This window comes from Solanum dulcamara, chromosome 8 (assembly GCF_947179165.1).
Source record: "Solanum dulcamara chromosome 8, daSolDulc1.2, whole genome shotgun sequence".
Lineage (NCBI taxonomy): Eukaryota > Viridiplantae > Streptophyta > Magnoliopsida > Solanales > Solanaceae > Solanum > Solanum dulcamara.
Genome location: NC_077244.1, coordinates 18,539,123 through 18,561,706, shown reverse-complemented (window position 1 = coordinate 18,561,706; position 22,584 = coordinate 18,539,123). Strand labels below are relative to the sequence as shown.

Sequence of the window (22,584 nt, the reverse complement as noted above, 5' to 3'; positions counted from 1 at the left end):
ATCCTCACCTCAGCTTATCTAAGATTCTTGGGCTACCATTTACTTTCTTGTACTACCTTAACATATGAGTAGTTGGTTTCAGTTGCTTTGGGAAGAACTATCAAGTCCAACTTTGAAGAACATTTAATGAATCTCTCAATCTTAAATGCAATATCACACCAACCAGCACCATTCAAAGTTGTTTCGGGGATAATAATGACTGTCCTCCCACCTCCATTCAAGGATAATTTGCTCATGTATCTACCATACTCATTAAATATCCTGGTGCAGTAGTGCTCTGCATCATGTTCTGTGGTTTTCCATCTCCTGACTATTGTTTGCTGATCTTTGGAGACCTCTCTAAGCACAAAACAAATCCATTCCATGATCTTGTTGCTTATGGGTGATCTTTTCATCATACTACGACTTCTTTCCACCCATTCATACCAGATGGAACTATCAGATGCCAATAGTGATGTCAAAGGACTTAAAACCAGCAATGAAGTAAATCCCATTCTCCCCCATCTTTGTGCAAAACTGTCTTATTGGATCTGAAAGGAAGAAGGGTTGGTACCTATCAAAGAGAGCACACTTCTATTTACTTAATTATATTCTCAACATGACCCCTTAAGTGATCCATTAACTGTTTGGATTGATATTATTTGGACTTCTGTTCTCTCTGCGCTCTCTCTAACGGCTAGTTCTCTCTCTGCGCTCTCTCTCTCTCTCCTCAATTTTTATGCGCCTGCTGCCAAAACCAACAACACCACGAGGTGCGGAACACTCAGGCGAGCAAACCCCAGGTAGCTCCTCTGAGATCTGCTCAGCCACGCGCCGTCACGCGCCGCCAGCAGCCCCAGATCTGCGACGCCACGCGCTGCACGCGCCGGCGCGTGTGGCAGTTTCCGACCATTTTTCGTCTCCGTTTTTTCTCCCAGGGTGGTCGCCTCTGCATTCCGAGGCTGACCATATATTTGTACCCAGTTTCCCGGCGAGTGAACAGTGCTCCGGCGGTGAACAGTGCTTTCCCGGCAATGAACAGTGTTTCGACAGTGAACAGGTTTTACTAACTTGGAGTTGGTACCTCCAATAGTCCATTTCCGATATTTTAGCCTATAAATATTTATTGCAGTGCCAAATTAAGTACCTGTCTCACTGTTATTAAACAATTGCTAACTTGTGCTATACTATTGATCGTCCGTTTATCTGAGAGTAACCTTTCAGTAGCGTATTTCTGCTTTTCTGGCTTTAGTGAGCGATGGTAGACTAGGGTCATGTCCTCGGTTGGGATCGAGGGCCAGGGTTGGGAGGGCTAAGGGGGCTGAGGGAGCTTCTAGATTGAGAGTAGGGTCTTGGAATATTGGGACCTTATCAGGAAAGTCCATAGAGTTAGTTAAGATTCTTAAGAAGAGGAAGATTAATATAGCTTGCGTCCAAGAGACTAAATGGGTAGGACCTAAAGCTAAGGAGGTGGATGGGTTCAAACTTTGGTTCTCGGGCAAGTCGAGGTTTAAGAATGGAGTAGGGATCTTAGTAGATAGCGAGCTTAGAGATTAGGTGGTAGAGGTTAGGAGAACCAATGATAGGATGATGACGATTAAGTTAGTCGTTGGAGGGCTCACCCTGAACATTATTAGTGCCTATGTGTCGCAAGTGGGGTTGGACGAGGAGACAAAAAGGCACTTTTGGGAGGACTTGAACGAAGTGGTGGTCAATATACCGCCTACTGAGAAGCTATTCATAGGAGGAGATTTCAATGGGCACATTGGGTCTGTTTCGACGGGCTATGACGAGGTGCATGGAGGATTTGGCTTCGGGTGCAAGAATAGTGGAGGAGCCTCACTCCTGGATTTCGCAAAAGCTTTTGGTTTAAGGGTGGCCAACTCGAGTTTCCCAAAGAAGGAGGAGCACTTGGTAACCTTTAGTAGCTCGAGGCCGGCGACGCAAATAGACTTCTGGCTCCTTAGAAAAGATGATAAAAGCCTCTGTAAGGACTGCAAGGTCATACCAAGTGAGTACCTTACGACCCAACATAGACTATTGGTCATGGACTTGGAGATAAGAAGGAAGAAGAAGAAGAGGGTCGTGGATGACCGACCGAGGATTAGGTGGGGTCTTTTGACTCCGTCTAGTGCCCTAGAGATGGGGGAGAAGCTGATGGCTATGGGGGCGTGGGATAGTAGGGGGGAGGCGAGCAGTATGTGGGATAGGACGGCCAGCTTCATTAGGGAAACAGCTAGAGAAGTGCTGGGGGTCTCACGAGGCCGCCATGGCGGGCACCGAGGGGATTGGTGGTGGAATGGAGAAGTCCAGGGAAAGGTAGAAGCAAAGAAGCAGGCATATGTAAAGTTGGTAGATAGCAAGGCTGATGAAGAGAAGCGAACGAACAGGAAAAAATATAAGTTGGCGAATAAGGAGGCGAAGATGGCAGTTTCGGCGGCTAAAACGGCAGCCTTTGAACGCCTTTATGCAGAACTAGAGGAAAAAGGCGGGGATAAGAAGCTATTTAAGCTTGCCAAGGCGAGAGAGAGGAAGTCACGCGACTTGGATCAAGTGAAGTACATCAAGGACGAGGATGGTCAAGTACTGGTACAGGAATCCCGCATTAGACAGAGATGGCAGTCATACTTTCACGAACTCTTGAACGAAGGAGGGGACAGAGACTTTGTGTTGGGAGACTTGGAGCACTTGGATAGGCGTCGCGACTTTGGGTATTGTAGGAGAATAAAGGTTGAGGAGGTTAAGGGAGCTGTTCGTAGGATAAGCAGGGGAAAAGCGACCGGACCTGACGAGATCCCTGGGGAATTTTGGAAGAATGCAGGTAGGGTAGGATTGGAGTGGCTGACTGCGCTGTTTAATGTCATTTTTAGGACATCGAAGATGCCGGAAGAATGGAGGTGGAGTACAATCATTCCCGTGTACAAGAACAAGGGAGACATTCAAAGCTGCAACAACTATAGAGGTATCAAGCTGCTAAGTCACACTATGAAAGTGTGGGAAAGGGTGATAGAAATGAGGGTGAGGAGTAGTGTGTCTATTTCAGAGAACCAGTTTGGATTCATGCCGGGGCGCTCGACTTCAGAAGCCATTCATATCTTAAGGAGATTGGTGGAGCAGTATAGGGAGCGGAAAAGGGACTTACACATGATATTTATTGACCTAGAAAAGGCCTATGACAAAGTCCCAAGGGAGGTCCTATGGAGATGCTTGGAGGCGAAACATTTACCTGTGGCATACATTAGAGCGATTAAAGACATGTATGATGGAGCTAAGACCAGGGTAAGGACGGTAGGGGGGGACTCGGAGCACTTTCCTGTTACGATGGGGTTGCACCAGGGATCGACTCTTAGCCCGTTTCTATTCGCCCTGGTGATGGATCAATTGACAAGACAAATACTAGGTGAGGTGCCTTGGTGTATGTTGTTTGTGGATGACATATTCCTGATTGACGAGACTCATAACGGAGTTAACGACAAGCTGGAGGGCTGGAGACAGACTTTGGAGTCTAAAGGATTTAAACTGAGTAGGACCAAGACAAAATACTTGGAGTGCAATTTCAGTGGCCTGCCGCGTGAGGCTGACGGGGAAGTGAGGCTTGGTATCCAGGCCATTCAAAAGAAAAGAAGCTTCAAGTACCTTGGGTCTATTATACAGGAAGATGGGGATATCGACGACGATGTTTCACACCGCATCGGTGCAGGGTGGATGAAATGGAGGCTCGCCTCCGGAGTGCTGTGTGACAAGAAAGTGCCACCAAAACTCAAAGGAAAGTTCTACAAAGTGGTGGTTAGACCGATCCTATTGTACGGGGTGGAGTGTTGGCCAATCAAGAAACTTCATGTTCAGAAGATGAGAGTCGCGGAAATGCGAATGCTGCGGTGGATGTGTGGGCACACTAGGATGGATAGAATTAGGAATGAAGATATCCGAGACAAGGTGAGAGTGGCATCGGTGGAGGACAAGATGCGGGAAGCGAGACTGAGATGGTTTGGGCATGTGAAGAGGAGAGACACAGATGCTCCAGTGCGGAGGTGCGAGAGGTTGGCTATGGACGGTTTCAGGAGGGGCAAAGGGAGACCGAAGAAATATTGGGAAGAGGTCATTAGGCATGATATGGCACAGTTGCAGCTCTCCGAGGACATGACCTTAAATAGGAGGCTATGGAGGACTCAGACTAAGATAGTGGGCTAGGTGGCCTATCGGTTCTCCATAGTAGTCGTAGTCGCGCTCATTTGTCTTAACATATGATTTTGCTTGGGATTACTGCTTATATTAGTTGGCCCAGTTTACTTTGGGTATCCTATTTTATCTATAGTAGTTAATGTTCCTTTATCCCCGATCTTTCCTACCCTGACTTTATCGCTTTATCGCTCTCATTATTCATATCTTTATATTGTCTGCTATATGCCTGGCTTTACTGACCTATGTCTTGTTTCCCTTGTTTCTCCTCCCTTGTTCTTCTTTCTTAAGCCGAGGGTCTTTCGGAAACAACCGCCCTACCTTTTAAGGTGGGGGTTAGGTCTGCGTACACTCTACCCTCCCCAGACCCCACATGGTGGGATTACACTGGGTTTGTTGTTGTTGACCCCTTAAGTGCGGGCTTGATTTCTTTTTCAAAGGGACAAGAAGTATGTGGAAATTCTTTTTGATAATGGGTGGCATGGAAACTCAAACCCAGGACATTTGTCTGCTCTAGTACCATGTCGAAGTATGTGACCATCTCATCTTAAAGATTAAGTTGTTAGTGAGAACACACTTTTATTTACTTAATTGTATTCTCAACACTTTGATTAAAATTTTGAAAATCAGTTTTGTTACCTTTTTTGGATGTGCAAGTCAAATTACTCCTTAGACTTTTACCAATTAAAACATAACAACTAAACCTTAATTTCAAGCCATTTAAGATCAACTATATGGCCCTCTATTATCTTTTTGACTTCATCTGGATCCATTCATTCAAAAAGTCAATAAATTGAGCTTTGATTATACAGGTCTCAATCTTTTTTAAACGCCACATTTGCTGAATGCTAACAAAATTATGATGGAGATACACAAAAAGATTAAGATGGGAAATTAAATTAGGATTAGGATTAGAGCTTACCGTCAAGGCTTCGTCTGATCCAATTGAATCACCACCGTAGACAAATAGCTTCCCCCCACAATCATTCTGTGTATTTTTAGCAGACCAACGCAGAATAATAACAGGGAGTCTTTTGTCTCCTGCTGAGAGCTGGAGCTTGACATAACTAGACGAAGCTTCAGCCTCTGGACTTCTCTTGCCAGGAACTGATAAATTCCACAACAAGATATCGCCATCAACGTAACCAACAGCCAAAATTGACCCATCAGATGACAACCAACAGAGTGACCTTATTTCTTTTTCCCCTTCTTGTTTATCAGATGAAGCACGAAACTTCTCTTCGCTAGCATTTTTTGAAGCATAAACAACAATTTCATCCTTTGATTGGAGTTGTTTAAACTCTCTAACTAGAGCAGCCCGATCTTCTGTAATGTCCCAGAGAACAATTAATCCATTCTCATAAGCAATCAGGACTCTGAGGAAACAAAAAGAAAGACAACACTAAGACCCTAAAAAGTATTTGAGTGCAGCAGGAGACCAAGGATAGATGAGTGATAAGAAGCAGAATAATGTGGATGCTGATTACAACTCTAAAAATGAAAAACTAAAGACGAGAAAATAAGGGAGAAATTTCGATCAGCTCTTACCTATTTCCATTTGAACTAGGTTGGGGAAGTAAACCAACAATGGCGAGTTGGTCGGGTATTGAAATTTCAGCAGCTTCTGCAACAGATGATTATGGGAGTATGAGAAGATGTTCACATAAGTTAGTCTACAGAAATTGTATTCATCTGTACACTTTCTTTTGGAGGATAAAAGCCACACTGCAATTTGCAAGAAGTGGAAGATCCAAAAGAGCAGGATACTGACTTACTCCTACAAGTCAGCACCTTCCAAGAAAAGGGGAAGACTTTCACGAAAATGCATTTCTTACTCATATTGACCTTAAGAGTTTTTAATTATCAGTTGTCATCCTACTCTTCTACCTTCTTATTCGAAAGCTTCGTGGTTCTCATGGTAAAATCATAAGCTTATTGATGCTGCACTCTTCTGGAAAATCCTAAAAATATGAACCATTGCTGAAAAAGCAATTGAGTTATTAGGAGCACATCAAAACTTAGAGAAATTTCCAAAAGACTGGCTGGTGTAATGTTTGGCATACATCACCCTGAGAGTTAATATCAATGTTCTTAGACGAACCATCAACCTATGTGCTAATTCTAAGGCTTACTAGATGCTAATCATAAATCACATATAGCAGATATTCTTAGTGCATGTCAAACAACGTTTCACTGCTTCGCCTCTAGTTCAAGTTATAGTTTCCCAGTAGTGCTGTGACTACAAATGCAATTGAGCTAAGACAAAATTGTCAACTAGTTTATATAGTCATTTTCTTGCCAAATCTCTCGACTGCAAATTGATCAACCATAAGTTTTCCCTAAAAACTCATGTATAACAAGAGAAATAAGTCAAATTACCTGGGTCTCTCACTAATGCAGATCTGAGATACTGTGTTAAATATGGTTAATTAGATATTGTAGATATGGGAATACCCCCAAATCTCTGTAATTGGGCAATTAGGAGATTGTGTAATATTCTTATTAGTTTCCTTTCTTATTTACGTTCTTTGTAACAACTATTTAATCCCAGTAGATTGATGGAATAATTAAGACACTAATTCCCAAATTTTATTCTCCTTCTAACTTCTCACTGGGCAAATTAAAACAACAACAACCCAGTGGAATCCCACTAAGTGATGTCTGGGGAGGGTAGAGTGTACGCAGACCTTACCACTACCTCGAGGAGGTAGAGAGACTGTTTCCGAAAGTCCCTCGGCTCAAGTGCCTCAAACCCAACTAATAGAATAATAAACAATAAATACAACATAGCACTGTGCAAATTAAAACTAGAGAGAAATCCAAGAAAAAGAATGGGGTACAAAAGGACATTCCAAACAAGAGATTAAATGACAGTGAAAATGCATCAGGAAAAGAAGAAAGATTTAGCAATAGGTTTTTCCTTCGGTCAAAATTACCTGAAAGTTTCCACAACCAAACTTGGAATGGAAGGCTTAAAAGAAATGAAATAATAAAGAAACATAATGGCTTCACATAATCTTAAGTTTCTCCGGAGAAAGATGCAACTGAAAGAACATTTAGTCAGTAATTTCCGGTAAAGCCATGATCCTTTAACTATATGAACCTACTATACACCAGATATCTGAAAGCAATCCCATTACCAGATATAAGGTTCGGAGGGATGTGATAAGGCAACAGTTCCATGATTCCTTCCTCGTACTTCAGAACAGAGAGATAACCATATTCATCTCCCACGAACCTGTGTACAGTCATATCGCATGTATCAAACAAAAAACTAACTGTATGGAGAAAATCCTTTGAAACAACAATATCTACCCATTTACATGTAATGAGTATCATAGATAACGGAGAACGCAGTAATGTTTGACTCCCATTGTAAACTAGAAGATATTCTCCTGTTCTCTAGATCCCAAACCTGTCAATTGTTAAAGGAAATTAACTGTTAAAGAGATACGAATGCAGCATATGGAAAAGTGGGGAGATATAAGCACTGATAGAGGAGAAGAATAGAGTGGTGCAGATTCATGGCTGATTAACAGTAATACCATCTCTCCCAAAAACACATGAATGCGAGAGAAGAGTTTCTTGGGTACCTGTGTCTGTGTGAATTAACTTGCCTACACTCTGATATCAAAAGGTTCCCTCAAAGTAAAAGCATATTGCTAGACATATCCACCACTGAGCTAAAAGATTCAAGTAATGCCCAGCTCGGAAACTAGTCTTTACCAGGTCATATTGCACAGCAGAAAGATCACAGATTACCTGGATATCATTTCCATTTGAGATGCCCACTAAAAATCCTTGGTTTTGCAGGAACTGGAAAGAGGTAAGAGAAAAATATATTTATATCAAAAGAGCACCAACACATATGCACCAAGAGAGTATAAGGGTTGAAACTACAAATTCCACATGGGCACAGCACACTTGTCCTATTTCATTTTACCGATATCACAGCCATTTCTAAAGCTCATAATCATACACATTTGAAGTGCATGCTAACCATCACCCCAGTAGTAAATTATACAGCATCAAATATTGGAAGCGTAGAGTCAAGAATCAGCTTGGCAAAAATATCATGAAACCAGATATGAAATTCATCAGATGATAATGCCAAACTCCAAAACCAAATCAACAAGTGATAAACAAATCTCTGGAGAAACGGCGCTTGGAATTCCCACATGCTCGCAATCTTAATTTAGAAAAGTGCATACGCACAGATACACAGAGAGACCTCAGGCAGCTCATATTACAAACCTCCAAATTCTTGAATGGCAATGGCTTCGGAGAGAAAAAAAGGCCCTCGACATTAGATCCACCAATCACTTTTATCCTTCCATCCCTGTAATTATAATGATTATTAATTGTATAAAAGAACTAGGACAGAGACATGAGGATGGGACATTTCTAGTTGATGGCAGTTCCTTCAAGCTATGCATTCCCGCTTGTTGCACATGAATGCAGAAGCTGAAATGGCATGTTTTTGAACTATGTTTGAGGTCGAAGAAATTTCATGTATTCATAGAATGGCCTATGGAGTATAAGTTCAGCTTAGAATGGCAAAATGTTATGTCCATGTGACTTGAAATATATGGCAATTGGTCCTAATATGTGTTTTACATGGTGATGCTTTGGCCCTGAAAGAACTATAAAATGTATTTATTGCACTAAGTATTGTTCAACCTCGCTTTTTACCATTAGCACTCTAGGGATTATACTGGTTAATTGCAAGCATGGGTTATGCAACCATCATCACAGCATTTGAAGCTTTTTACCTCTCTTAGATAAGAATGGGATGCTAAGTGAAGTAGACTGCAACTCATATTTTGGGAATAATCTACAATGGTTTCTTTAATACTGGTGCCAATTTACCTACTGAAAGATTGCACTATAACCAGCTGAGGCATGAGAAATTCAGTATGTTAAAAGTTGATCATTTCAGGGAATTTGGGAAGAAATCAGCGATGGGATCCTGCTAAGGCTATCACAAAGAGAATGAGAAAAATTCATGTCATTAGTTATGTTGTTACTGTTTGAAATTCTCTCAAGGAACTCATTACCCCCCAGATGAACTCCTTAAAATAATGTGCTACTTCTAAAGTTGTGAGGCCTCCGTACCTTGTTACTGAAGGAGACAAATAATGCACTATCATCTGCTTCTTATAAGCCGTACAAAAACATGTGATAGAAAGGTTTGGTAGACTAAACAAAACACCATCATAAGCACTTCAGAGGCATATAAATTAATATGTTTTTTTACTCACAATGTTCCTATTGCCAAGAGTTGTTGAATAGGGTCAAATGCCAGAATGGATGCTGTACATGGAATTCCATAGTGAACAGAAACTGTTGCTTCCAGGTCTGTCAATTTCTCACTTCCTTCGGGTGCATTATTCTGAGAAAAATGTGGTAAGGAGTTTTAAAGCACAATACAGTAAATTCAACATATAGAGACTATTAGGTTTGAATTATATACTATGCATACAAGCATTAGTTCTAGTTTGTGAAGGGAGCAAGTATTGTTCATGCAAGCTGGAAGACTTGCTAAATGCACTATCAAACTTTAAGTAACATATCTTGTTCTGATAGAAGGAAATGAATGCATGATGGGAGCAATATTAATCATCTCAGCACAGGCAAAGCAGAACAAGTGGAACTTAGAATTACCATTTCTATCCCTCATGTTTTCTATCTTCAATGCAGTCTATTCCTTGACCTTTGAAGAAGAAAACATCATTCACATAAGTTCTTTTTGGCTTCCTCCATCCTTACTAGTTCACAGGATGCTCTTCAACTAAGAAGGCATTCTGGTTGGAAGGCCGGCCACTACACGAGTCGACATCAGCTCAAGAGAGAAGTTAACACTCCTTGATTCCCCTTCATGAGCAGGAAGAGAATGAAAATAGACTACACACAGTAGCGTACTTGAGTGAGGATCATATAAGATGAAGCGAGATCTTACATTGTGTTGTATTTTAATTGGTAAAACCCCTGACCCAGTCTACTGTATTTGTATTGGAGCGATTCAAGAACAACAATCAGCTGAACCTAACGTATAAAGTTTACCCTTCAAGATACAACAATTAGCTGAACCTAACATATCAAGTTTACCCTTCACGATATCACAAACCAAACTTCTGGGGATTCGGTGTTGTCTCAAGAAGAAAACTGTTTATACCATTTAATCATACTCTTGCTATATTTCAAGCTAATATCATCCACAGCCTGAAATCAAAGCCCCTACACCCATTTTCACAGGACATGAAACAAGGTCCAGATAATGTTACCTCATATTTCAAATCTTCATTTTAAAGACTGAAAAAAGTTCAACAAAGACAGAGACAAGTGCAAAGCATTTACATCCTGGAATGTGGCCCTAGCCCTGATTATAAGAAATCAAAAATGCTCCAATAGAAACAATTGGCTCTCCCGATAGCATATGATCCAACACGAAATGATAGTTCTTTTACTTCATATTGTCCAACATGGCATATTTATTCTTCTGTTTTATGTTTCATATCTTTCCTGCACTGTAAGCAGAAATCATTGCTGATGACTTCTCTTGGATTTTACTTACACAGTAAAAAGGAATAGAAAGACATGGATCTAGGGTTTCTGGGAGCTCAACGAACACAACTCTGATCCTGCCTTGCTCTGAAATCAGTTTTGGCAGCATATACTGATCTTCGAACTTTGTCATTAACAAACACGTTATGAATAAATTTTACCAAATAATTAACATGTTAAGAATATATTTAACAAAATCTAAGAACCCACTGGTTTTCTACTGCATTAAGATCTTGCACCATACACTGTAATCAGTGATGATTAATAATTGTATAACCATATGATAGAAGGGAAGCGAAAAGGCAGAAAAATAACCAAGGATCAAGATTGATTTGAGAGCATCAAGAGCACCAAGAAATGAACTTGAGAGAATTTTAAACCAAAGGTGTATTGTATTAGAATCAATTGATCACAAGGGGAACATTGATACAAAAAGAGGAAGGGGACATTGACATAACCTCCAACAGATCAACTATTTACAACCTATCCAAAAAGCTATGAGGACATACAATGAGCAAAAGTCCTCCATAGCAAACTAGAAGAGAAACAAATCAACTTACAAAAAAAATGGATTTGTCGCATCTCATCCTAATACTAGGAAGTGGCATTTTGTCAAGTTGATATATTCCCTTAACCTCTTTCGGAAGATGTTGAAAAGATAGAAGTACTATTTCCACTTGTTGGTGCCAATTTTGCCATAGTCTTCTACTTGATTAGCTTCCCTAAAGCAGTGTATGATATCCTCTTCCTTATCCTTCAGAACACGAGTGATTTTGCTGATTATATCCCTCAACTTGAGATTGTCAGTGGCCTTACCATTGATCAAGTTAGCAACCAAAAGAGAATCCAATTCTATGATAAATTTGTTATTGCCATGTTGAATGCACCATTCACTTCTATATAGAGCGCATTAGCTTCTGCCATGTCGTTGCTCGAACAGTCTGGAAGGAATCGAAAAAGCCATGATAAGATCACCAAATTCATTTCTGACTACACCTCCAATGCCTGATTTGCCATTGCTAGCATCGAAACTACCATCAGTGTTGATCTTGATCATCCCTGTAGGGATCTTTTTTCCAGGATACAAGCCTCCATTTAACAACAGGTTTGAGCTTTCCCACAATTTCACACATTTCAGCCCAACTTCCTGAGAGTTCAACATTAGGATAGGCAGTATTCAAAGTAGCATTAATGAGACAAGTAACTTTTTGAACCATTTTGAACTGGTTGAACTTAGAGTTGTCCCCATTTTTACACGCAGCCCAACTCTTCCATATTTTCCAGAAAATAATGATAGGAGTGGCCTGAAGAATCAGCTTATGGACTTCATTTTTGACTTTGTATCACTCCATAGTCTGAAAATCCTCCTTACATTCCACTGTTGATGTGTAATGCCTAGAGGACCCGTTGTAACTAATTTCATGTAACTGCTGCAAATGTGGCATAACTACTGCTACTAAACTTCAGCTAAGCTCAACCAGCTTCTATCCTCCGTAATTGAGCTCACAACAGCTCCCATTCTCCACACTTGATCTCATAGAAGTTCAACAAGCTCAGCATCTTTTCAGCTTCCAGCCCCCAACTCCTAAAATCTGTATCAACACTCCCCTCATAAGAGTATCCTTGACCTCAAGGATGAAAATGAGGAAACTTGATTTTCACCTCATAAGAAGATTCCCAGGTAGCTTGTCAGTTGGAAGACCAAGCCATTTAATTAGCAACTTGTGACTAGATATATTGTCATTCTTAACCATTCTCCTAGCTAGTACATTGTGATGGTAAAGGGAAGATGAAGCATAAGAGGTTGGTAGATGGTGAGGCAGTGCAAGTAGAACATGATAAGGTTTTAGGAGGCATTGAAAACGATATGTGTTAGGACAGGAAGAGGTAAGACAGATTAATAGGAAATAGCACCAGCTTAAGCTACTATCTGAGAAGGGAAAAAGTAGATAGAGTGCAGCTTGTTAAATGTTATGGTATTTAAATATAACTGCCAATAGGGATGGAGCTTAAAATAGACCCAATCACGTATAACAAAGATTATATCAGTTCCATAAAGATTGCCACTGTTTTCATGCATTGCTGAGCTCTAGATAAATGAAGTTTAATAAGTAAAAGCTTAGCTTCCCTAACATCCAAGCACACGTCAACGGTTTTCAGGGGAAGACTCTCCAGATAGGTAGGATAAATGAACTGATGAAGGTTTCCCTACAGAACTTCATAAGGAATTAATTTTACAACAGAATGATGAGTCGTATTATAACATCATTCAGAGAGGGTAGATATTTAAGCCAATCAGATGACGCATCTTATGTATGTTTCAAAAGATCTATTGAGAACTTCTGATTAGCCATCTGTTTGGGGATACTAGGCAGTAGAATAACATGAATGGACGCCTTGAAAGCCAAAGAATTGTCACAATTGACTTGAGGAAACAGGGTAGTCTAACACTAATTATTGCGGAAGGCATGCCATGTAGTTCAAAAATGTCGTCACGGAGTGCTTGAGCCACCATACTAGCAGAATAAGAATGAAGAGAAACAAAATAGCCATATTTACTCAACCAACCCATTACTACCCAATTCACAAAACATAGAAACATCGTATCATACTGTGCTAGCAATAGACAAGCGTTGCGTCAATTCTAGGCTTGCAGTTCTATCATATTTCATTGACAAATATCACTCTTTGATGAATTCAACACCATCATCACATATCCCCTTCCAATAATATAAGATGCTTTAATGTTTGCACAGTAGTCTCATCACCAGAATGACCACCCTTGCAGTATTGAGCCATAAGTAAATGAATTTCTGTTTGGGCTGGTTATCACTACCAACACCATCTTTTCCGCCCTTTTGAGCTAACCATTAAGCCAAGTAATGGTTGTTGTTCATCATTGACCACTTATCAGTTGGATAATAAAAAAGATTTTCTCCATGGTGTTTCTGATGATAAAGTATACATGGAACAACCACTTGATTTTGTTGCTTATGGGGAGTCTAGTGGCCTTGTATGCGAGCTGCGTCGGTCCGTATATGGTTCGAAACAATCTACTCGAGCATGGTTTGGTAAGTTCAGCACTGTCATTAAGGAGATCATTCTATAACTCAAAATCTATGCATTTATTTGGTCATTTATGTTGATGATATAGTCATCACAGAAAATGATGAAGATGGTATAACTAGATTGAAGCAACATCTTTTTCAGGATTTTCAGACGAAAGATCATAGTAGATTGAAGTATTTCCTAAGCATTGAGGTCGGTAGGGCTGGGCATAAAATACCGAAAACCGAATTACCGAATCGAACCGGCTATTTCGGTATTTCGGTATTCGGTAATTCGGTACTGAAATATAAAATTCGGTATTTCAGTTTCGGTATTCGGGAAATACCGAATACCGATTTTTTATTTTTTTATTTTTTATTAATACAAAAAAACTGGAAAAAAAGAAGAAAAATTACCAAAAAGAGAAGAGTTTAGTAAGAGGAAACTATCCCATTTTTTCATTTTCCTTACCATTTCTATTTCAACTTTCCCACGTTTACAGCATACTATATGCACACTTTCAAACACGTACATTATGGATAACTGCTAAAATTTAAATTCATGTACATGTAAAAATTATAAATTCTAATTTCAAATTTATGCAATTGGTTAAGAATTCTAATTTCACTTTGCATGATTCACCACATCAGTTATCTACATAAATTGTTTGGTAGTTACATTGAAAACGAAAGATTCCAACTCTTTCATATCTTTGCAGGAACTAATTAATAATTAGTGCAGTGATGTAGAGTTTTTGGATAATTCAAAGAAAAACATATGTATAAAAATTATGTGTGATACATTAGAGATTTTTGTTTTCACTCTTTTTCATCATTTTTATTACATGGTAATATTTTTTTTATTCTGTATATATTCATAAATTATTTTCTCTTTGTTTACGATGTATCATTTCTCCTCCGTAGAATGTGGCTTCAGAGCAATTTTTATTTCGGTATTCGGTAAGTTAAAATGTATATATTACTTAATTATGGTGTAGTAATAAAAATGTAAGTTAAGATATGTATTCTTTAGGTTAATGTAAATATTAAATGCGGATAAATGTTTATTGTACATTAACTATTAAAAAAATATGGTATTACCGAATACCGTACCGAACCGAAGTTTGATTTACCGATTACCGAATTACCGAACCGAAGTTTGAAAGTTCGGTATTTGGTATATACTTTGAATTACCGATTGCCGAATTACCAAATCCGAACTTTGAAAATATAGAATCGAATACCGAACGCCCAGCCCTAGAGGTCGGGCAGTCTAAATCAACAATTGTCATCTCACAGTGTAAATATGCCCTAGACATTCTTGAGGAGAGAGGTATGAAAGGTTGTAAAACCATTGGCACTCCTATGGACCCAAATATTAAACTTCTACCACAATAGTGGGGAGGCCCTTAGTGATCCTGGAAGATATGGTCATAACATCCACGATGGCAAACCTCCATTAAAGTTGACAGGCTTCAATGGGAGATCTAGAAGATTTTTATCGTAGAAAAAGAACCCAAGAATTGTGGTGACGAACGGGCTAGATGCGACACATATTTCATGGTCCAATCACAAACCTAAGAGGCAGAAGATTGAGCCCACATAGAGGCCCAAAGGAGCTGATTTTCCACGCCCAAATGGAGACCAAAGGAGAGTTCAAGGAGCTGATTTTTCAAATTGTAATACACATGAAAATCAAGCCAAATGGGGCTGCATTACACGTGAGAATTCATGCCAAAAAGGGGAAGTTTAGGCGTGAGATTTTGGTGCCCAAAAAGCCAAGAATTTTGACACTAACTTATTTGTTAGGGATGAAGTTTGACATTAATTAATTTCTATTTGTTTTCCTAATTTAAAAGTTTTAGTTAGGTTTTATTAATTATTATTTCCATAAAAGTAGAATTCAAATCTCAAATCCCATTATATTGGTGCTGGAATTTAGTTGGTTACTATATACTTCTTTGAGGAAGACCACTTGGTAACATTCCATAGTTCGGTGGCTAAGACTCAGATAGACTTTTTACCCCTGAGGAAGGTCGATAGAGGTCTGTGCAAAGACTGTAAGGTTATTCCGATAGACAACCTTACAACCCGACATAAGCTTTTGGTGATGGATTTAGGGATCAAGATGATGAGGAATAAGAGGGTCGGGGATGATCGATCCTAGATCAGATGGAGGAGTTTGACCACTTCAAATGCCCTGGAGATGGGAGAGAAGTTGAAGGTCATGGGGGCCTGGGATAGTAATGGGGATGCGACCAGTATGTGGGATAGGACGGCTAGTTGTATTAGGACTGTGGCAAGGGAAGTGTTGGGAGTCTCGACTGGTAGTCGTAGTCGGCATCGAGGAGACTGGTGGTGGAATGGAGAAGTGCAAGAAAAGGTGGAAGCAAAGAAGATGGCGTACGCAAAGTTGATAGAAAACACAAATGAGGTGGAGAAGTGGACGAAGAGGGAACTTTATAAGATAGCAAGAAAGGAGGCGAAGTCGGCGGTTTCGATGGCAAAAACAATAGCTTTTGAACGCCTTTATGCTGAACTAGAAGAGAAAGGTGGGGATAGAAAATTGTTCAGGCTAGCCAGGGCGCGGGAGAGAAGGGCACGCGATGTGGACCAAGTGAAGTGCATTAAGGACAAGCATGGAAAAGTATTGGTAGACGAGACCCTCATTAAACAGAGATGGCAGTCCTATTTCCATAAACTCTTGAATGAGGAAGGGGACAGAGACTTTGTGTTGGGAGATTTAGAACATACAGGGAGGCGTCGCGATTTTGGGTATTGTAGGAGTATTAAGGTCGAGGAGGTTAAGAGTGTCGTTCGTAGGATGCGCTGGGGAAGAGCAACCGAACCTGACGAGATTTCTGGGGAATTTTGGAAGAGCATGAGCTCGGTAGGTTTGGAGTGGTTGACTAGGTTATTTAATGTCATCTTTAAAACGGCAACGATGCCCAAAGAATGGAGGTCGAGCGTAATGATCCCTCTATACAAAAACAAAGGGGATATCCAGAGTTGCAACAACTATAGAGGTATTAAGCTACTAAGCCATACTATGAAACTGTGGGAAAGAGTGGTAGAGATGAGGGTGAGGAGAGACGTGTCTATTTCAGAGAACCAGTTTGGATTTATGCCGGGACGCTCAACTACAGAAGCCATCCATCTTATGAGGAGATTGGTGGAGCAGCATAGGGAGAGGAAGAGGGACTTGCATATGGTATTCATCGACCTAGAAAAGGCTTATGATAAAGTCCCAAGAGAAATACTATGGACATGTTTGGAGGCTAAAGGTGTACCTGTGGCATACATTAGGGTGATCAAGGACATGTACGAGGGAGCCAAAACCAGGGTAAGGACAGTAGGAGGGGACTCAGAGCACTTTCCAGTGGTGATGGGGTTGCACCAAGGATCAGCTTTTAGTCCTTTTTTATTTGCCTTGGTGATAGATGGATTGACGCGACAAATTCAAGATGAGGTGCCATGGTGTATGCTTTTCGCGGATGACATAGTCCTGATCGATGAGACTCGCCGAGGAGTTAACGCTAAGCTGGAGGATTGGAGACATACCTTGGAGTCTAAAGGGTTTAAGTTGAGTAGGACAAAGACAGAGTACTTAGAGTGCAAGTTCAGTGAGACACCTCAGGAGGTTGGCGCTGTAGTTATGCTTGGTGCTCAGGCCATCCAAAAGAGAAGTAGTTGCAAGTATCTTGGGTCTATCATGCAAGGCAGCGGGGAGATTGACGATGATGTCACACATCGTATTGGGGTAGGGTGGAGAAATGGAGGCTCGCTTCCGGAGTGCTATGTGATAAGAATGTGCCACCAAAACTTAAGGGCAAGTTCTACAAAGTGGTGGTTAGACCGGTTATGCTGTATGAGGCGGAGTGTTGGCCAGTTAAGACTTCTCACATTCAAAAGATGAAAGTTGCTGAGATGAGAATGCTGAGATGGATGTGTGGGCACACCAGGAGCGACAGGATTAGAAATGAGGCTATTCGGGACAAGGTAGGAGTGACCTCGGTGGAAGACAAGATGCGAGAAATGCGACTGAGATGGTATGGACATGTGAAGAGGAGAGACACAGATGCCCCAGTGCGGAGGTGTGAGAGGCTGGCCATGGATGGTTATAGAAGAGGTAGGGGTAGGCCGAAGAAGTATTGGGGAGAGGTGATTAGACAGGACATGGCGCAGTTACAGCTGACGGAGGACATGACATTAGATAGGAGGGTGTGGAGGACCCACATTAGGGTAGAAGGCTAGTTCATAGTCTCGTTATTCTTCTCTATTCATAGGCGTAGTAGTGCATTACGATCTCTTGCGCTTTGACTTCTGATTTCTGTTATTTCTGTTATTATTTATTACTTTCTATGTTTTGATTACTCTATTTTACCTGTGTCGCTTTCATTATTTATTTAATCATTATTTGTTATTGGTATTTATTTGTTTGTATTTATTTGTTATCTATTCGTTATTTGTTTGTTGTTTTTCTCATAAAACTTTTAATTTCCTATTCTTATCTAACATTTTTTTTTTGTATGCATTTATGCTTTTACTGAGCCGAGGGTCTCCAGGAAACAGCCGTCCTACCTTGGTAGGAGTAAGGTCTGCGTACATCCTACCCTCCCCAGATCCCATGTTGTGGGATTTCACTGGGTTGTTGTTGTTGTATATACTTCTTTGCAATTTTAGTATGCTATATTCAAGTTAGTTTTGCTGAATGGATGCTCTTTAATGCAAATCAAACATAAGTTTCTATATTTTAGTATACACTTGACCAAGGTTTTGCTATCACCTCTATACAACAATAACTTTGTTTAAAAAAAATATCTTTAAGAGTAATTCCCTTGTTTGGCATAGAAGTGGAGGCAGAGGAGAGCTCAAAATAAAAGTGTTGGGTATTCTTCTTTTAAACTGGATGAAGAGGAAGAAAATGTATCTTTTTTTTAGTCTCAAACAACTAAAAATTATAATAGTAGCCATTACTTCACTTAAAGGGAAGTAATTCAACAGGTTTCTCTATCTTTTTAGTTCTTACCCTTATCAGCCATTTCATGGGACTAAACTTAAAGTTAATAAAAGTTCTAATCCTTTTTTTTTTTTGACATTGGTAACTTTTTGTATTCCTCAGCATTAAGGGCTATGCTGGCCACCTCCAAAAACTGTTACAAGAAAGGAAAAAACTGGAAAAAAAAACATACTTACAGAGAGCTTATGAAGTCCACTAATTGGAACTCCTCTTGTATATCCTGTTCTTTACACCAAAAGCCTAGAGTAGTAATTACTCTCCATTTGATCTTCTGTAGTGTACACTCCGTTCCACTTCATAAAAGATATGAAGTCATGTCAAATACTCCTATGCCAACATTTGTGCTAAGACATACCATCTGCTGTCCTTTTTTAGGTGGGGTATATCTCCTCTTGCAGCAATAATTACTAATGCATAAGTATAATGAAGTAAAACAGACTTTCCATTTTTTTTGTCAGATTTTACAAGATTGGATAAACAACATAAATGGTAGCATAGAATCTCTAAGAATCAAAAGATCAAGCACTAATTGAAGAAGACGCAAAAAATGTCTGACAGTGGTTACCCCTCTGATAAAATGCTCTAAACAAACAAATTCAGCAGAAAGAATCATAGAATAATTGCATCATTCTAACATTTACCCAGAAAAAGAAAAAAAAAAAAAACAGATCGGGAAAGCAAAGCAGATTTGTGGTCAAATGTGAAAAGAGATTAATATGCAAAATTCATAATTCAAAAACCGTGAAATCGAAAAATTTACCGGTGGCGTGGGATTGAGCTTTTCAAAAAATTTAGCAAACATAGCGCTATTGAATCCACCGAGTTAGTTTTTTTCTGAGCGAAGCAGTTATTATTCAATTTGCTGATTGTTGGGCTCTTTGTTATATGTAGGAGATGAGAGAAAAATGAGCAAAAACTACCGCTCAAATCTCAAAATTACTTTTGAGCTTTTTAACAGCTTCAAGGTGGATATCAAAAATGCGATGGAAATTATTTTATTTAAAAAAAAAAAAAAGAGTGAGACAAAAGGTTGAGAAAAAAAGGGAAAAAATATATAATTGTGTTTTTTTTACCACACTCACTCACTTTGTCTATTTCTAGTTTTACTAGTTTAGATACACTGCAGTATATATGAATGTCAAATTTTATAATATGCTATTTTTTAAAAATAACTAAGACTTCAATTCCAATAGTTTAGTCAATTACTATGCATATAAGATTTTTGTGACGAGAGAAAATAAATAAAATTACAAAATATAAGTATATTAGTAGAATTCTTCCTGCATTTTCATTTTATACCACCTTAATTAATGCATTGAACATGATAGATAGAAATTTATCATGTCTTTTTATTCGTAAAAAAAATTTAAAGCAAAATAATCACTTTTAAAATTTATTGTGCTTGATCTACACACTACCTAATTCAATATTACTTTAATATAAAAAAAATATATAGGCAATTTATGCATGGTCACTGCATTTAGTACCCATCACAATTGCACCACGACCAATATGAAGTTTCATTAGTCTCTTTTAATACTTCCTCGGTTTTTTTAAGGTAAAATTGTTGTCATGTGACCAAGAGGTCACGGGTTCAAGCCTTAAAAATAGCCTCTGGCAGAAATACAAGGTAAGGTTGCGTACAATAGACTCTTGTGATTAGGTCCTTCACCGAACTCCGCGCATAGCGAGAACTTTAGTGCACCGAACTGTCCTTTATAACCTCAATTTATTAACATGGAGCTAATGTCTTTAAAAAATATAGTGAATAAATATGATTAAGACTCTATCAATTAATAGGGGTAAAATGGTAAACTCATATACCAATCATTGTTTTCTTAATAATTGTGTCAAGTCAAAATTTGACAAGTAAAAAGGAACGAAAAAAATATGTTCAGTCATGATTTTGAAAAATTAGAATATACCAAAGTGGTAAAATTTATCAAAATTTTCTTAATGAATATATAAAATTATTTATTTATTTGGGTAATACAATAATAAATTAATATCTTATATAATGTCTCTTCTCATAACATGACTTGAAATCTTTTATAAGCAAGATAGATAAAACAGAAATAATTTAGTACCAAAACTATTATCAAACACAAACTACTGTTCATTTGAAATACTTTTCCAAAAACTCAATTTTTTATAGTCATTAAATATTAAACATACAACAAAAACATAGCAAAATAGGCCTTATCCTATAAATCAAACGAAACTGTTAAATTTTTTCGGCAAATGATTATATCTTCCAAAACATCAAGTCAAACAGGAATCATTGAATACTATGATAGTTGATCAAAGGAATTAGGCCAGTAAATGATTAAGTTGAAACATTTACAAACTGTCGATCGTATTCCCTCAACTCTCAATATATAACTATCATTGTATTCCCTCAATATATCATCATAACAAAACTAACATCTGTTTCATTATCCTCATCAACAATACACATGTTGAAATTGTTCCTGCAAAATAAAATAATTTTTAAAATTACTAAAAAGACATGAAACCAACATAAGCATAAGCAATTGCAATCAATTTTTCATAGTTAGTAAATCATGAGACATGTATTATCAGAAAATACAAAGCTACATTGAATTTAATTTGCAAACAACAAAAAGTTTTTTCTATGAAAAAGAAGAAGAAGAGGAAGAGGAAGAGGAGAATATGTTTGTGTAGAATTCTGAAAGAATCTTGCGGTTACAAAATATTTTAGTTTATTGAAGACATAAGCTTATATATTAACCCATGTTCATGATCCTTGGATTGCACAAATGAAATTAACCTGCAAACATTCATTTTTTAAAAGTAAAAAAAAATAATTAATTTTTCAATATAATTCTCCTTTAAAGAATTTCCATAATTAAAAAAGAAAAAGAATGAAAAAGTTTTATATTGAAATATTGAATGGTGACGCAGGTGGGGTTTTTGGGGAATACAAATAACCTCTGATTTTTTTTAGCTTTTGTGAGCATCTGAAAAATCATTTATCTAAGAATATGTAAATCATATAACTCATTGGTCCCATCTCAAAATCGAGAAAAAGATTATTAACATAACAGGATGAAGGTGGTACAATTTAAACAATTAATAAATAAACTTGTAACTGAAATATTTTTAGGATAATTCTCATTTTCTTTTTGACAACACCATTGATCAATGCCAATATCATCATAAATGTCAATTGCAGGTATCTCTTCATTGCAAATGCTTGTGATTTTCTAAGAAATTGTGAAAGTGATATGGTCAATTTTAGGATGGATGATTTCTCCACAAAATATCTAAAACACTAACATAATATAAATGCACGAAAAGTGAACTTACACTGATTTAGTGCCAAGTCTAATCGGATTATGATACTCTGTTTCATTATTCAATTTCATCTGTAAGAGAATTTCATAATATTTCTCTTAGTGTCTGGCAGCAATGACAAGAGAAGACAATGGTATATGAAGATAGTGAATAGTGACAGTTTTATCATGAATAACCGTCTCAAATTCTTATTTAGTGTTATTTAGATTTTAAAACTCATTCGGAAAAAAACTTAAAGTTGAGTTTGTGGGGAAATTGGGTAGTTTAGTAAGGAGAGTCCATTGTGATTAAAACTGATGCATCGTTATTTCAAACTGTAAAATTTGAATTTAATTTTAAAATTATTAAAGATACGGTTTACACGTATAGCGTTGCCAAATTTTCTTATCTATGTAAATTTTTCCTAATTTTAATAATTAATAAATAAATATTAAGCTTATCTTTTTAATAATTACTAAATAAATATTAACCTTATTT

The 22,584-nt window shown here is 38.3% G+C and overlaps 1 protein-coding gene and 1 long non-coding RNA gene across 8 annotated transcripts in view; both read right to left on the bottom strand.

The window, feature by feature from the left end:
* The window catches only part of LOC129898851 (uncharacterized), a 32,525-nt gene extending 12,777 nt beyond the window's left edge, over positions 1-19,748 (bottom strand). For 2 of the 7 annotated variants that reach the window (XM_055973558.1, XM_055973559.1), the window contains exons 1-8: positions 19,550-19,748; positions 9,420-9,550; positions 8,413-8,497; positions 7,921-7,974; positions 7,482-7,573; positions 7,299-7,396; positions 5,707-5,782; positions 5,081-5,534 (exon numbers count right to left, since the gene is read on the bottom strand). In XM_055973558.1, the coding sequence (XP_055829533.1) occupies positions 5,081-5,534; positions 5,707-5,782; positions 7,299-7,396; positions 7,482-7,573; positions 7,921-7,974; positions 8,413-8,497; positions 9,420-9,550; positions 19,550-19,591 (1,032 nt within the window). In that variant the 5' untranslated portion in view covers positions 19,592-19,748. Of the gene's footprint in view, positions 1-5,080; positions 5,535-5,706; positions 5,783-7,298; positions 7,397-7,473; positions 7,975-8,412; positions 8,498-9,419; positions 9,551-18,965; positions 19,083-19,549 lie in introns of all 7 variants that reach the window. The other 5 variants (XM_055973552.1, XM_055973553.1, XM_055973554.1 and 2 more) reach the window with 4 other exon arrangements.
* A 1,310-nt stretch (positions 19,749-21,058) lies between these two features.
* Positions 21,059-22,379, bottom strand: LOC129898613 (uncharacterized). The gene is made up of 2 exons (XR_008769408.1): positions 22,120-22,379; positions 21,059-21,260 (listed from the first exon to the last, which is right to left on the bottom strand). It is a non-coding gene; the product is annotated as an uncharacterized LOC129898613 (long non-coding RNA).
* Positions 22,380-22,584: the final 205 nt, after the last annotated feature.